Source organism: Hemitrygon akajei, chromosome 16, assembly GCF_048418815.1.
Source record: "Hemitrygon akajei chromosome 16, sHemAka1.3, whole genome shotgun sequence".
Taxonomy (NCBI): domain Eukaryota; kingdom Metazoa; phylum Chordata; class Chondrichthyes; order Myliobatiformes; family Dasyatidae; genus Hemitrygon; species Hemitrygon akajei.
In genome coordinates, this window is record NC_133139.1 from 12,082,051 (window position 1) to 12,099,715 (window position 17,665).

Genomic DNA, 17,665 nt, shown 5'->3' on the forward strand with positions numbered 1-17,665 from the left:
GAAATGTTATCTTTTCTCCTGTTCAGAATCAGTAGAGATATAAGTGCAGTGTAACACTGGGGTTGTCTTACAGCGAAATCAAAAATGCTGGGGGAAAAAGCTCAGCAGGCCAGATATCATCTGTGGAGAGAGAAAACATTGTCGGGTTGTGGAAAGAGAGATATACAGGGCCCCTCAGATGCTTGAGTGCCTTGTAGATAGTAACAACAGTACTTTAGTTTGAAACTATCAATAGTTTCATTCAGGGCCCCCAACGTCCTTCCAGGTGAGGCAACAATTCACCTGTTGGGGTTGTCTGTTGTGTCTGGTGCTCCTGGTGAGGCCTCCTCTACGTTGTTGAGACCTGATGTAAATTGGGGGACTGTTTTGTTGAGTGTCTCCACTCCATCTGCTGAAAGCAGAATTTCCTGTGGCTGATCTCAAAGAAGAGAAAATCTGCAGATACTGGAAATCTGAGCAACACACGCAAAAAGCTGGAGGAACTCAGCAGGCCAGGCAGCTTCTAGGAAAAGAGTACAGTTGATGTTTCGGGGCTGAAACCCTTAGGCAGGACTGGAGAAAAAAAAGCTGAGGAGTAGATTTAAAAGGTGGGGGGAGGGGAGAGAGAAACACCGGGTGACAGGTGAAACCTGAAGGGGGAGGGATGAAGTAAAGAGCTGTGAAGTAAATTGGTGAAGGAGACAGAAGGCCATGGAAGAAAGAAAAGGTTGGAGGAGCACCAGAGGGAGGCTGGTGGGCAAGGAGATAAGGTGAGAAAAGGACAAGGGGGTGGGAAACAGTGAAGGAGAGGTGGGGGTGGGCGGTATTACCGGAAATTCAATAAATCGATGTTCATGCCATCAGGTTGGAGGCTATGTAAACGGAATATAAGGTGTTATTCCCCAACCATTTTAATTCCTATCCCCATTCCCATTCCAACATGTCGGTCCATGGCCTTCCCTTCTGTCATGATGAAGCCACTGTCAGGATGGAGAAGCAACACCTTATATTCTGTCTGGGTAGCCTCCAACCTGATGGCATGAACATCGATTTCTCCTTCTGGTAATTTTTTGTCTTTTCTCTTCCCTCTTCCCCCACTCTGGCCTCTTACTGCTTCTCCTCACCTGCCTATCACCGTCCCCTGGTGCCTGTCCTTCTTCCCTTTATTCCACGGTCCACTCTCCTATCAGATTCCTTCTTCTCCAGCCCTTTACCTTTCCCATCCACCCGGCTTCACCTATCACCTTCCAGCTACCCTCCTTCACCTTCCTGCCACGTTTTTTTTAAATTCTGGCATCTTCCCCTCCCTTCCTTTCCAGTCCTAATGAAAGGTCTCAGCCCAAAATGTTGAATCTTTATTCCTCTGCATCGCTGCTGCCTGACCTGCTGAGTTTCTCCAGCATTTTGTGTGTGTTGCTGGGGAGGCAGCATCCTTTATTAGGGACCTTCACCATCCAGGACAAGCCCTCCTCTCATTATTATCATCAGGAAGGAGGTATGGGAGCCTGAAGACACACTTAACTTTTAGGAACAGCTCCTTTCCTAAACCACCATATTTCTGAATGGGTCATGAACACCATGCAAATATTTTGCTTTCTTTTTTGCAGTATTTACTGTCCTCTCCTATCAGATTCACCCTTCTCCTTCTTCTTCAGTCCTTTATTTAGTCCATCTACCACCTCCCAGCTTCTTACTTCATCCCCTCTCTCCCAGCCACCCATCTTCCCCTTCACCTCTTCTCCTTACCTTCTTATTCTGGATTTCTCCCTCCCTTTCCAGTCCTGATGACGGGTCTCAGCCGAATGTTGACTGTTTATTCATTTCCAAGGATGCTGCCTGGACTGCTGAGTTCCTTCAGTATTTTGTGTGTGCTACTCTGGATTTCCAGCATCTGCAGAATCTCTAGTACTTGGAAGTAGTGCATTTTAATGTAGTCTTGAACATTGTATATGGGGGTTTATTGTGATATTGCAGTCATTGAATACATTTTATTGAAAATAAAAAGGGAGATATACAAGTAAGATTTCAGTTAGAGAAGTGTTGAGGGAGGGATTTGTAAGGTTTCCTACGTCTTAACACATGTAGTCCCGGAGGGAAATGTGTAGCTCACCTTTAATGCTGCTTTCTGGATATTTTACATCCCAATGTTACTGCTTTGTTGCTTTTGTCCAATCTTACCACTTTTGTGAGGGTCCAGATCTGGTTTTGGTGTGAATGTTAAGATGAGCACATCCAACAAAACAGCAGTTCAATCAGTACCAATATCAGGTTTATTACACTCGACAACAAAGATTTTGTTTCCTGAATACTCCTGGGTTTTTCTCATAGATTTTTGGCTGCTGATCATGAAAATCACCATGAAATTTCCCTGTTGCTCACCATTTTTTATATTTGTTATTTCGATTCCTAATTCAAGTCAGAAAAACTGATGCCAAGATTAAGGAAGGAATTTTTGTCGGTCCACAAATCAAACAGGACATCAATGACGGGCAATTTGAAGAACTTCTACTGGGACCAGAGAAAATCGCAAGGAAGTTGTTGAAAATTTTCTTGGCAAATACAGAGCACCAAACTATGTGCAGCTGGTTGACAACACACAAAACCATGAAAAACAACATGTCACTAAAGGTTAATTTTCTGCATTCCCATTTAGACCTCTTCCTTGCAATTCTTGGTGCTATCAGTGACGAGAATGGTGAAAGGTTTCACCTGGACATTGTGGTCATGGAGAAACTGTATCAGGGTAAAGGGAATCCATCAGTGCTGGCTGATTATCGTTGGACACTTGAGCGAGAAGCCTCAGACACTGAGTACAAATGAAAATCATCAACAAACCATTTTAGCTTCGTTGAACTATTGCAAAGCGTCAGCACCATTATGCAGTTAAACACATTATATTCAATAAAAATTACTTTCTTGTTTCTCCAAATTCCTATGTGATATAAGTAGTCTGAAATTAAATTTGTGTTCTGCTTCAAACTGTCCATCATAAATTAAATTAAAACACCTCTTCAAAAAAATTTGAGTTCTATTGTTATCATTGACATACAGTACAAAATATCAGAAGATTTGTAGTTTTGTGGCAGCAGTATAGTGCAATACATAAAATATACCATAAATCCATTATATATAATTAAATGTATTGCAAAAATACTGAGGCAGTCTTCATAGGTTCATTAGCAATTCTGAAATCTGATGACAGAGAGAAAGAAGCTTGTTCCTAAAATGTTGAGTGAGTGCCTTCAGGCTCCTGCACCTCCTCCCTGATAGTAATAACAAGAAGAGGGCATGTCATGGGTGGTGAGGGTCCTTAGTGACGGATGCCATCTTTTTACCTTTTGCAGATATCTTTGCTGGTGATTTCATTTCAAGATGTATGCACATCTCTGTTATGTAAATGCTCCATAAACTTTATTAATGGGGTACATTCCAAGTATTTTTTAAATGTAACATAGTATTGAAACAATTTTACTCCAACACCCATAATAATAGTTATCTTATTCAGGCAGTAGAACTATATTGCACCACAAGAGATAGGTGGGTCAAAGGCCATCTTTGCCCACACTGTGGGACTTTGATCACAGACAAGTTGTCACAATTCTTGAGTGAAAGCACAGTTACAGGATTCTGCACAGAGTGACGTGGAGTAACTCCTTTCCTTTGTTTTCTCTGTAATGAATAACTAAAGCATGGAGAACTGAAGACTGACATCTTCCAACAATGTACATATGTTATGCTTGTATCATTATTTCCTATGTCTAATCTCTGATGCTGTGTTCTGTCCCTTTATATCTTGATAAGCAGGAAGCAACTTTAATTTACATTTGTGAATGTCCATTTAATTGACACTAACTTTAAGTTTTGAAAACGTTAATTTGTCAAATTTTTCATTGTTCGAACACCTCACTCTTCTTTTCACTATGTTCTTTAGCATTATGCGCCACTTGTGTTTGTGAATGGGCGTTCAGTATTCTTCCAGATTTGCAGTAAGAAAATCTTGCACCTAAACAGTTCTTTTCAATCTCTTCTAGAGCCTGCAAATAACTTTACTGTTTTTAAGTTCTTTAAAAATTTATGTCCCATGTTGTATGACCATGTGTGATCGTGGTCTTTCCGTGACCATGATTGTTCTTGGCAAATTTTTCTATTTGGTCTTCAAATTCTTCTGGGCAGTGTCCTTACAAGATGGGTGACCCCAGCCATTATCAATACTCTTCAGAGATTGTCTGTCTGGCATCAGTGGTCACATAACCAGGATTTGTGATAGGCACCAGCTGTTCATACGACCATCCACCACCTGCTCTCATGGCTTCACATGACCCTGAGCTGGGGGGCTATGCAGGTGCTGCACTTTGCCCAAGGGTGACTTGCAGGCCAGTAGAGGGAAGGAGCACCTTACACCTCCTTTGGTGGAGATGTATCTCCACCCCTGTATTTAGGGGTACAGCACGGTAACAGGACTTTCAGGTCCAGCAAGCCCTGGCACTCAATTACACCCATGTGACCAATGAACCCAACCTGTACATCATTGGAACGTGGGAGGAAACCAGAGCACCCAGAGGAAACCCATGTGCTCATGAGGAGAGGCAGCGTTGGGAATTGAACCAAGGCCAGTGTCGCTATTATAGCGCTACACTCACTGCTACAGCATCATGCCACCCAAACAGTCAATATAAGAGTTTATTGAAATGTAATCCCTGCTGCCAGTTTATTTTTGTGAGACTTGGGTGTCACAGTCAAGGCCAGCATTTACCATCCATCCTTAATTGACCATGTGGAGGTCAGGATGAGCGATTGCCTTAAACCTCAACTGTACTCCATCTAGTGAAGGAGCTCCTATCGACTTATTCAGCGGGGAATTCCAAGATTTACATTCAGTGATCACAAAGGACCAGCAACATCATTATTTGGGAAGGAACCTATGGGTGAAGGCATTTCCATACATCTTTCTTGGTGGTACAGAGGTCATAGGTTTGGGAGGCGCTGTTGGAGACACCTTGGTGCGTAAATGCAGTGCATTTTGTCTGTAGCATACACTGCAGCTAATGTACACTCTCTGTGACAGCAATTTATGCTTAGGCTGTTTTATGAGGAGCAGATCAAATGGACTGCTTTGCTAAGCTTGAGATTTGTCCTAGACATCTCTTCAGAATGGATAATACAAGGAATCATAATTGTAATGTGTTTAGAGAAAAATATAGGGGCATGTCAGAGGAATATATACAACACACAACATGCTGGAGGAATGTTCTGGCTCTTTATTCCAATCCACAGATGCTCCTTGATTGGCCAAGACACCAATTGCTTTGACCCGGTGCTGTGGTCCTTTTACGTCCATCTAAGAAGGCAGATTAAAACACGGCACTGCCAGTTGTACAGCTCTCCTTCAGTACTAAACTCAAGCATTGGCTCAGGTTTTTATGCTCATGGCCCTGAAGCAGGACCTCAACCTGAGACCTTTTTGATTTAGAATGGAGAGAATTCCCAGCTAAATAAAAATTCACTCCCACCTGATGACAAGCAAAAGGGATCTGTGTTGCACCTCTGACCCACTGCCCGTGTGGATGTTTTTTGGTTTGAATCTCTGTGCACTTACCAAAACTTATCAACCTGGCACAGGCACAGTATATAGATCCAACATCCGTGCATTCTCCTTACACATTACCAAGGCTCAGTGTGACAATGCTCTTTGCATGCTCTCCTGCACTAATTTACTGATAGATTTTTGTTTCATAGAACATTACAGCACAGTACAGACACTTCAGCCCACAAAGATATGTCAACCCTTTAACCAACTCCAAGATCAATCTAACCCTTCCCTCCTACATAGACCTTCATTTTTCTGTCATCCATGTTCAAAATTCAAAGTAAAATTTATTGTACTTTATTAAAATTTGTAAATTACTTACAAAGTAAAATAAAAGGTTCTTTTTTTGTGGGCATACTTAGAAAATCTACAGAACAGTAACTGTAAACTGTAAACATCAGGAACTATAAACTGTAAACAAACTAATAACAATATAACCAAGTCCTCAAATGGGTGTAGCTATCCTCTTTTGTTTAAGAGCTTGATGGCAGAGGGGTAGTAACTGTTCTTAAACCGGGTGGTGTGAGTCCTAAGGCTCTTGTACCTTCTATCTGATGCCAGCAATGAGAAAAGAGCGTAGCCCGGGTGGAGAGGATCTTTGATGATGAATGCTGCTTTTCTACAGCAATGTTTCATGTAGAGGTGCTTAATTGTTGGGAGGATTTTACCTGTGATGTACTGGACTGAATCCACTGCATTTCGTAGGATTTTCCGCACAAAGGCATTGGTGTTCCTACACCAGGTCATAATGCAGCCAGTCAGCATTTACCTATTTAAGACTTCCTTAAGTATCCCTGATGTATTTGCCTCTACCACCATCTTTGGTAACACGCTCCACACAGCTACCACTTTCTGTGTTAAAAAACAATGCTGGCATCATGCATACATCCCCCTTATGCCTACAGAATATTATCCCCTTTAATTCACCACTCCATATCTATTTCAAGAAGTGCAAGAAGAGGAACTGTCTTGGGCCCAGCACTTACAGTAAGTGCAATTACAAAGAGAGTATGGCAAGGTCTCTACTTTCTTAGGAACTTGCAGAGATTTGGCATGGCTTCTAAAACTTTGAAAACTTCTATAGATGTGTAGTGGAGAGTATATTGACTGTCTGCATCACAGCCTGGTATAGAAACACCAATGCCCTTGAATGGAAAATCCCACAAAAAGTAGTGGATACTCCGAGTCCATCAGCGGTAAAGCCCTCCTGACCACTGAGAGCATCTGCATGAAATGCTGATGCTGGAAGGAACCTTCCATCATCAGTGACACCCTACCACCCAGGGTATTCTCTCTTCTCGCTGCTGCCATCAGGAAGAAGGTACAAGAGCCTCAGGACTCACCAGGTTTAGGAACAGTTACTACCCCTCAACCATCAGGCTCTTGAATCAAAGCAGATAACTTTGCTCAACTTCACTTGCCCCATCATTGAAAAGTTCCCACAACCTATGGACTCACTGTGAAGGACTCTTCGTCTCATGTTCTTGATATTTATTGCTTATTTATTTATAATATCGTTCCTTCTTTTTGCATTTGCACAGTTCGTCATCTTCTGCATTCTGGTTGAATACCTAAGTTGGTGTGATCTTTCATTGATTCTGTTATGGTTATTATTCTATAGTTTTGTTGCATATACCCGCAAGTAAGTGAATCTCAACGTTGTATTTTACTGTACTGCTGCTGTTGCAAAAAACTAATTTCATGACACATGAGTGATGATAAACCTGATTCTGATCTGGGTCTCTATTGTGGACTGAGAGTGGGAAATGGGGGGAGGGGGGAATCACGGTTGGGAAAAGGAGAAGGGTAAGGACAGGGTGCGGGAAGACCAGAGAGACATCCTGTAATGATCAATAAACCAGATGTTTTGAAACAAGTGACCTTGCCTGGTGTCTCAGGGCTGGGTGTATCTGCACTTGAAACACCTCCCCCACCCCCTGCCCCACTCCTGGCACTCCTTCTCTGCCACTCGTCCTATACCCCTCCCATGGCACTCTACCCTTGCTGTTCCCAATATCCTTTTCTCCTGCCGGATTTACAAACTCGCTCTTCACTCCACGTGACAAATACAGTACTGTGCAAAAGTCTTAGGCACCCTAGGAAATGTGACTACTATTTCTGCCCAGCACTGTAATTATAGGTCGATAGAATCGTCATCATGTGATGCAAGTGGAGAAGTAAAAGGAGATTATGAAGTGTCTCAGAAAAAACAATGCTGATGATGAACAGAAATAGCCAGAAGAAGATTAATGTGTTAATGTTTCGGATTATATTCCATCACCAGAATCCAATATGAACCTGATTACATTAGTGAAGAGGGAGAAATATGAGGCAGAAGAATGCCATTCTAATGATTTGTATCCTAGCAAACATATAAAACTGAAATTAGCTTTGTAAATGAATGTTATATTAACCATATTATATATGACACCATCATCTCAGTACAGCACAGAACAGTTCCATTTTGCATTGGGATATGTAAATCTCTTTGTACAACAGGATATTTGAGCTCAGTATCTTGGACTTTCATCATTTTATCTGCCAAATTGGAAGATTTATAAATGACTAATTTCTTCAAAATTGAAGTTGTTATTTTAAATGTGGCAATGTAATTTCAATAGCATTCTAATGGGTTTGCAATTCAAATGAGGAACTTGATATTTTGCCTCACATCTCCTTTGTTAATTGCACTATGGAAAAATCATATTTGAGTGTTCTGCAGATATATGGTGGAGAGCATTCTAATTGGTTGCTTCACTACCTGGCATGGTATGGAGGCTCCAGTGCACAGGATTGAGAAGCTGCAGGGGGTTGTAGACGCAGCCAGCTCCATCATGGGCACACCACTATGCCCCAGAAACTGTCCTCGCTGGGTCTCAACACCTCCCTCTGTAACTTCTCAACAGAAAGGCTTCAGTCAGGCTGTGCGCTCAGACCACTGCCGCTCTACTGCTGGTACATGCCTGTGTCACAGGGTTCAGCTCTGACCGTGTCATCAAGCTTGCGGATGACACAGCAGCAGTTGGCCTCATCAACAACGATGGCGAGACAGAGCACAGAGAGGAAGTGGAGTGGCTGGTGGATTGGGGGTGAGAAGAACAACCTAAACCTGAAGGTGGAGAAGACCAGGAAATCATTGTGGACTTCAGGAAGGTGCAGATGAACCTTCCCCTTCTGCAAACACATGACTCCTCCATAGAGAGAGTTAAGTGCGAGTTCACGTCACGGATGATTTCACCTGGTCCCTTAAAATCACCTCCCTGAACAAGAAGTCACAGCAACGGGCTCCTCCTATGCCGTATTTTAACTCAATTTTTCAGGAGCACCATTGAGAGCATCCTGACAAGCTGCATCTGGCATGAGGGCAGACGAGCGTTGGACCGGAAGTCCTTACAGAGGACCGTGAGAATGGCTGAGAGGATCATACCGTCCATCAGGGACATTTTCCTAGGGCCCCTAGTACTATCAAGGATCCCACCCATCCATCCAGCATCCTCTTTGGTTTTCTACCATCAGGCAAGAGACTCTGATGCTTAAAAACAAGGATGGCCAGGAGGGAAAACAGTTTCTTCCCTCAGGCCATTAGGTTTCTGAACTCCCTGCCGTATCGCACCCAAAGTGTCACTGGTTAATCTGTTCTGTAACTTACAATATTTATTTTAAGCACTTTATTTTGTTTATTTATGCATAATTCATCTGTGGAATTTATCCTTACTTTCCCAAGTTATTGTGTGTTATCTGTACTACTGCGCTTTACGCCCTGGTTCGGAGAAATGTTGTTTCATTCGATGGTATACATATATATAGTTAAATGCCATTAAACTTGACTTGACTTGACTTGACAAGCCTCCCCTCCATCGAGGACATCTTCAAAAGGCATCTTTATGTAGGCAGCATCCATCATTTCGATCCTTCACCATTTAGTCCATGCCCTCTTTTCATTACCACCATCAGTACAGGAGGCTGAAGACACATACTTAATATTTTAAAAGCAGCGTCTTCCCTCCACCATCAGATTTCTGAACGGTCCATGAACCCATGAACACTACCTACCTATTTTTTGCTCTATTAATTGATTTTTCTAACTTATAGCAATTTCTTATGTTTTGCACTGTACTGCTGCCACAAAAGCAACTAATTTCACAACATAATGTATGTTACTGATAATAAACCGGATTCTAATTTTGAACATGAGAAAATCTGCAGATGCTGAAAATCCAAAGCAACACATACAAAACACTGGAGGAACTCAGCAGGCCAGGCAGCATCTATGGAAATGAATAAACAGTTGATGTTTGGGCCGAGACCCTTCTTCAGGACTGAGAGGGAAGGGGGAAGTTGCTAGTGTAAAAAGTAGGGGGAGGGAAAGGAGGCTAGTTGAAAGGTGATCGGTGAAGCTAGGTTGGTGTGAAAAGTCAAGGGCTGGAGAAGAAAGAATCTGACAGAGGAGAGTGGACAATAGAAGAAAGGGAAGAAGAGAACCCGGGGGGAAGTAATAGCAGATGAGAGTAAATGAAAGGTCACAGAGGGAATGGGGGGGAGTGGGAATTTGTTCAGTGAAGGGAGAAATCGAAACTCATACCATCAGGTTGGAGGTTATCCAGACAGAATATAAGGTGTTACTCCTCCACAGAGGAGACCACAGCCCGGCACATTGAAACGGGAATGGGAATAATTTTGAATATGTCTTTATGTAATAATAAACACCAATGCCAATATTTTCTATTTAAGTGAGAAGAAAATAGAATTCCACATTAAGTAAAGGAGTTATTTATCTCAATAGACAATAGACAATAGATGCAGGAGTAGGCCCTTCGGCCCTTCGAGCAAGCACCGCTATTCATGGCTGATCATCCACAATCAGTACCCTGTTCCTGCCTTCTCCCCATATCCCTTGACTCCACTATCCTTAAGAGCTCTATCTAACTCTTTCTTGAAAGCATCCAGAGAATTGGCCTCCACTGCCTTCTTAGGTAGAGCATTCCATAGATCCACAACTCTCTGGGTGAAAAAGTTTTTCCTGAACTCCGTTCTAGATGGCCTACCCCTTATTCTTAAACTGTGGCCTCTGGTTCTGGACTTCCCCCAACATCGGGAACATGTTTCCTGCCTCTAGCATGTCCAATCCCTTAATAATCTTATATGTTTCAATCAGAACCCCTCTCATCCTTCTAAATTCTAAATCTTGAAGCAGAACAGCCAGAGCCCTGGAGCCCATACCATATCTGCTTCTACCACCTCACTGGTAGTGTGTTCCAGGCACTGTGTGTAAAAAAATCTTGGCACATAAATCTCCTTTAAATATTTCCCTTTCTATCCTAAAACTGTGCCCCCTAGTATTTGACATTTCTAACCTGGGGAAAAGACCCTGATTATCTCCCTATGCCTCTCATAATGTTATCTGCTTCTTTCAGGTCTCCTTTCAGCCTCTGACATTCCAAAGTGAACTATCCAAGTTCGTCTATCTGGCAAGTGTTTCCTAATCAACAAATCAGCATATAGGAAGGAGATTGAAAGTCTGGCTGAGTCGTGCCATAACAATAGCCTCTTATTCTATGTCAGCAAGACCAAGGAGCTGATTATTGACTTCAGGAGTTGGAAACCAGGCGGTCCATGAGTCCGTCCTCATCAGAGGATCAGAGGTGGAGAGGGTCAGCAACTTTAAATTCCTCAGTGTTATTATTTTGGAGGATATCTCCTGGGACCAGCATGCCAGTGCAATTATGAAGAGAACAGAGCAACAGCTCTACTACATTATGAGGTTGCAGAGATTCAGCATGACATCTAAAACTTTGACAAACATCTATAGACATATGATGGAGAGTATATTGACTGACTGCATCACAGTCTGATATGGAAACACCAATGCCCTTGATCAGAAGGAAAATCCTACAAAAAATAGTGGATACAGTCCAGTCCATCATGGGTAAAGACCTCTCAATCATTGAGTGCATCTACATGAAACACTGTCACAGGAAAGCAGCATCCATCGTTAGGGACCCCCACCACCCAGGTCATGCTCTCTTCTTGCTGCTGCCATCAGGAAGAAGGTATAGGAACATCAGGACTCACACCACAAAGTTCAGGAACAGTTACTACTCCTCAACCATCAGGTTCCTGGACCAAACGGGATAACTTCACTCACCCCATCAATGAAATGTTCCCACAATGAAAGGACTCTCTTTCATGGACTCTTCATCTCATGTTCTCGATATTTATTGCTTATTTATTATTATAATAATTTATTTATTTTCATATTTGCACAGGTTTCTTTTGTCTTCTGAACGCTGAATCTTTCATTGACTCTGTTATGGTTATTATTCTAAAGAATTATTGAGTATCCTCACAAGAAAATGAATCTGAAGATTGTATATGGGTGACATTTATGTACTTAGATAGTAAATTTACTTTAAACTTTAACCCAGGCAACAGCCTCATGAAACTTTTCTGCACTCTCTCCAAAGCCTCCATACCCTTCTGGAAATGCGTTGACACACCATACTCCAAATGTGCCCTTATCAGAGTTCTATATAGCTGCAATACAACTTCCTGATTGGTGGCCTGCTGAGTTCTGCCAACATTTTGTGTTTTTATTTTTTTTATTCCCGATTGTATATTCACAACTGTCACCAATGGAGGCAAGTATGTCCAACACTTTCTTCACCATCTGGAGGCCATACCAAATCTGCTTCTACCACCTCGCTGGCCACTTTCAGGGAACAAGGTAGATGAAACCCAAGATTCCCCTAGTCATCAGTGTTCCTAAAGGTTCTGCCATTTACTGGACTTCTTGAAAAATCCAATGCAGCATTAGTTGTGGAACCCATACTTAAAACCGAATGATCGCCTCTTAAGCCAGTGAAAGCTCAAATTTCGCCTGGAAGATTGTTGTTTTGTTTGGTGGTATATATACAGCCAGATGACAATAAACTTGAACTTGAATGTAAAATTTGCTTCGTCCTTAACTTTTGGCATACACAGTTTAGGGTGGATATTTATTTCTCTCTTTGCCATCTAACCTGCTGACTTTTTTTAAAAGCATTTTCTAATTTTTGAAATTTTACATTTCTGGCATCTGTTGATTTTTGCTTGTTGGTTGCTGGAAGGTAACAAGTTCTGTCTACTCAGCAGTAGGGGGTGGGGGACGGGGGCTAAGCTCGGGTCGTTCTCAGGCTGAATGCCCGGAATAAACTAGTTTCATTCACTGTAAAACTTCAGTTCTGATTAAGAAACATTGGTTATCTCAAACGATTAACGCTCTTCCCGCAGCTGCAGCCTGTCTTGCCGAGCATTTCCAACATTTTCTGTTTTTATATTAGATTTCCTGCAAAGCAGTTTTAAAATTTATTTTCATTGATCACCTAGGACTGGTGTCTTGCCCGCGGGGTGCATTAATCAACAGACTCACTATGATCTTAATTTGCGATGTAGTTTCTTCCTTACATTTTGCATTTACTTGATGTTTTGTAGCAAGCAACTATATTATCCATACAAGTAAAGGTTACATACAAAACGTTTAAACTTACAGGGCATGCAGTTCAAAGTCTGACAGTATTAGGCATCTAAAAATAACCCCTTCGGTCCCTTATAACTATATTAAACGCCTGGACCAGGACCAGGACCAGGACCAGACCAATAACACTCCTCCTACCACTAGGACATTCCATGTGAAACACCCCACTGAAGCTTGGACGTTCAGAACAGAGAGAGCAATCCGATTCGCTAGCTCGCTAGTAATTGACGCAGAACGCTGTCGTTCCCCTAGCGAGTAGCCAATAGCGTTCAACAGCGCGGAGAGGGGCGAAACATTGCTGCTGGTTGTGAGGTAACGGGAGTAATTGACGTGAAATTGCAGCAATAGTTTATGGGCGAAGGCGGGACCTTAAGTCCGGTCTCCAGGCGATAAGGGTGATCGAAAGGCAGCGTGACCAATGAACATCAGGAATTGGGAGACGGAGGGAGGGTTTGAAGGTGTGACGCACGACAGCAACTCCGGAGTTGTGCAGGGGCAGGTAAACAAAATGGCGGCTGCCTAACAACTGAACTCCGGTAGGGAGGGAGAGGCGATGCTGCATGGAGCGGAACAACGACAACAGCAGCCAGAGGAGCCCGAGGATTCCGAGCCCATTTTGGCAGCTTTCAGAGATTATCTCGAGATGGACGAGGTGGTGGATTACATCAGTGAGAACGACCTGATGGGAGTGGACACTTTCATCCACAGGATAGACTCCACCGACGTGATCTACCAGCCGAGGAAAAAGAGAGCTAAGATCATCGGCAAGTACCTGATGGGCGACCTGCTGGGCGAGGGTTCTTACGGCAAAGTCAAGGAAATGCTGGACTCCGAGACACTGTGCAGGAGGGCCGTGAAGATCCTCAAGAAGAAGAAGCTGCGGAGGATCCCGAATGGGGAAGCGAATGTCAAAAAGTAAGTGTGGCTGGAAGTGCAGATTCTCTGCACACGAGGAGGCCCTGGGAACGAAGGTGTTGTCCACTGACAGCCCGAACCTCAAGTCCTTGCAATCGATCCCATCGTAGTTCTAATTCCCCCCCCCCCCCCCCACTCACACTCTCCCAAACATTACACCTCCTCTACGCATTTGTGACTCTCAGATTGGCCTTGCTCACTTATAAGAGTCTTGCAGAGGTGAAGCACTGGTCACTGTGGCTGTATCCATTTTCGTTGTTGGGGTTCACGTTCTCATAACTGGAGCAAAGTGCACAAGTATGTTGGTGTTTTTGTGTATCCCTCCCCCCCCCCCTGTTTACCAGTAGTGAGAAAGGCCGATATAATCACGTTCTGCTACAGGACTTTGTAAGTTGACAACATTTATGGGAATGGAGAAAAGCAAATGATAGGGCAATTGTGTTTTCCAAGTTAATTTGTGTGATATGTTCCTTACGTCTATTTTTCACCATTCACTTATCTCTATTGAAGCAACTACTTTCAGTAAAGTTGGAGAGAGGTGATTTTTCTCAGTAGTGTACAGTCGTTGTTGCCTTAACGACAGTGAAAGTGAATAGGTAGTAACAATATGTATTTACTACTTCCTGCCACTTCCTTTTGATTTTAAAAACAAAAGCTAAATTCAGTCGCATGTCATGCAGCCTACAACCTTTTTGTTATTTAAAATATTGTCACTAAATTGCTATTTATTTGAAGACTTAATGGCAATACAAAGTATTGAGTAAACATTTCTTGTGGAAAAATTATGTTTTTGGTAAAGATCAGTGTAGTTACTTTACAAATTTGACAGTTCCCACATAAAATAAATGAGAGTCCACTTTAATTTGACTTCCTATGCTGATATGTCAATCTGAGGCTTTCTCTACTGCCGTGATGAGACCAAATTCAGGTTGGAGGAGTGACCCCTCATATTCTGCCTGGATGGCATGAGCATTGATTTTTCTAACTTCCGGTAATTTCTCCTCATCCCTCCTCTCTTTTTCTTGTTTCCCATTATGGTCACCTTCACATCCCTGCTCATCAACTCCCTCTGATTCCCCTCCTCCTTCTCTTTCTTCCATGGTGCACTGACCTCTCCTACCAGATTCCTCCTTGTTTAGCCCTTTATATCTTCCACCTATCCCCTCCAGCTTCTTGCATTATCCCCTCCTCCATCCACCACTCCCTCCCTGGTCTCACCTATCACTGACCAGCTTGCACTTCTACCCCACATTCTCTTCTTACCCTGGCTTCTGCCCCTTCCTTTCCAGTTCTGATGAAGGTCTCAGCCTGAAATGTTAACTGTTTATACCCCCTCCATAGATGCTGCCTAATTTATTGAGTTCCTCCAGCATTTGGTGTTTGTTTTTCAAGATTTCCAACACTGGCAGAATCTCTTGTGTTTATGAGAACTAAATCTAAGTGTTATAATTAACATTCTTATTTTGGCTGAATTCTTAGCCTTTGATAGGTTATTATATGATTGATAATCTTATGACTGTCTCATCTTGAGAGTGTACCAGACTGGTTTTTGACAGGTTGATGAGGAATTGTGTCTGTAGGATTTCTTTGACTTTCAAACCTAAGAGCAAAGTATAGATGATTTGTGGATAGTGACAGGAGAAAAGTCTTTTAGTGTTATTTAATTCTTGGTGTTATGAATGCATTAAATTTATTTTACTTAAGTTGTTGACTATTCAACATGCATTCCACATTTCATGTTATTTAACATTTTATAACAAAGTATCCTTTTTTGTCAAGTAATAGTTAATTTAAATTATTTCCTCTTCCTAAAGTGGCTATCTGAAATGTTTTGGCATAGATTTTTTCAATTTATAGATGCTTGGCAAGCTAAAACTTACAATTATTCGTTATTTGCTTTATAAGCATGTTATAGTCTCTGCTCTGTAGTAAGAAATTGAAGTGAAAAGTGTAGGTGTACATTTTTAGAGCTACTTGTCACTTTTGGAGCTTTAATTTTGTGTTTCTTGCTAAAATGGCATTTAATGCTGTGGTTTGGTTATTAAAAATGTACTTGGGATTTCAATAGCATAACAGATAAAACATTTAAACTAGTTCAAATACACTTAATCTTCCTTTGCCTCATACCACGAGTTGCTGAAATCCTCAACCACCAGATGTGGGTATTCTACTAGATGTCAATATTTGAGGAGCCTTTTGCTTACCACCCTCTGCAAACTTCAATTGAATCGGAGCTTTCATATTGCCATGAATGTCACCATGTCTTGTTAACTTATCATATTTCAAATCAAATCAAATTCAAATTTAATTATCATTCAACCATACATAAATACAGTTGAAGGAAACAGCGTTCCTCTGGACCAAGGTGCAGAATATACACTGCACATTCAAAATGGGGAGCATAAAAAAACATATACGGTATATAGTTCAAGACCCTGAGCAATGTGTCCCACATATTGATTGTACAGATTACTGGTGGTGAGTAGCCGTTATAATCCAGCCTATCAATTCAACCGATTGAACACTGGAGAGTAACACCAAACAGGGAGAGGCCATCCCCTAATCAAGTACTGACACCATGCTACACTGCCTCTGGTGTCTCTCTCCTGGACTGCAGCAGCAGGTAAGCCTGAGGCTTGAGGCCTAGTCCTTGCTGCAGCCGAGGCCATGCAACTTCCACATTGCCTGTCGTACCACCAAACAAGGAAACAGGTCTGCAGCATCTTGTGTTGTCAATATCTGACAGGGTCTTATAATCACGAGGCAAAAGGCCAAGACAATTACTCACGGTTACACTGTGTACCACCTTTGCGTACCAACTCTGATGCCTTTGTGTAGCAGGCAGCAAAACAGTCAGCACCTAGGCCAGCTTTCTGAACCCAATCTGGCTCCAGTTCTGACACACTGGCTGGCTCCACTGACAACACCCTGGGCACCTTAGCCGGCTCCTCTGATCAATGAGCAGCTCACTGATGGGGTAGATCTGCAGCACCTGAAGCTCTAGGAGCCCTGCACAGTCTTGCAATCATAAAAGACACAAATTTAACAAAGAAAAAAAGCACCTTTGGTTGACCCTTGTGAGGCCGCTATATCTGAATGCACCACCATCTTACTGGAAGTAAGCTTCTTTAAGCTTGTGATTGTGACCTCAACTCTCCTGATATTTGTAACCTCCTGTAGGTATGTAATATATTGGGATCTCTGCATTCCTTCAGATCAGAATGGCCAATGACTTTTATTTTAAATAAGTTCTCATCTCTTTTTGTGAAGAGCTTCCTTTGTTTGAAAAAAATCTCTGTGCTCTCTACCCGCTGTTCTGTCCATTCACTATTTGTGTGAAGCAGCTAAATCCAAGTTTTTATTGAATCCTCATGTTACATATACAGTATACGGGCCTTCTAGCCCACCAAATCTGTACTAACCATCAAGAGCACATTCAAAACTGGCCACGCACTTTCTTATCAACTTCCTCAGAGTCTGTGGTACCGTGCAAAAGTCTTGGGCATGTACTGTACATATAACAAGGGTGCCTCAGACTTTTGCACAGTCCTATAGTAATTTTATGTATTGCACAGTACTGATGCCACAAAAAATATCATGACATGTGAGGAACGATAAACTTGATTCTGATATGGGTCTTTATTGTGGACTGAGAGTGGGAAGGAGTGGAA

General features: G+C 42.3%; 1 protein-coding gene across 4 annotated transcripts in view; it reads left to right on the plus strand.

The window, feature by feature from the left end:
- Positions 1–13,535: 13,535 nt before the first annotated feature.
- The window catches only part of stk11 (serine/threonine kinase 11), a 136,061-nt gene continuing 131,931 nt past the window's right edge, over positions 13,536–17,665 (plus strand). For 2 of the 4 annotated variants that reach the window (XM_073068255.1, XM_073068256.1), the window contains exon 1: positions 13,538–13,994. In XM_073068255.1, coding sequence (XP_072924356.1) covers positions 13,633–13,994 — 362 coding nt within the window. In that variant the 5' untranslated portion in view covers positions 13,538–13,632. Of the gene's footprint in view, positions 13,995–17,665 lie in introns of all 4 variants that reach the window. The other 2 variants (XM_073068258.1, XM_073068257.1) reach the window with 2 other exon arrangements.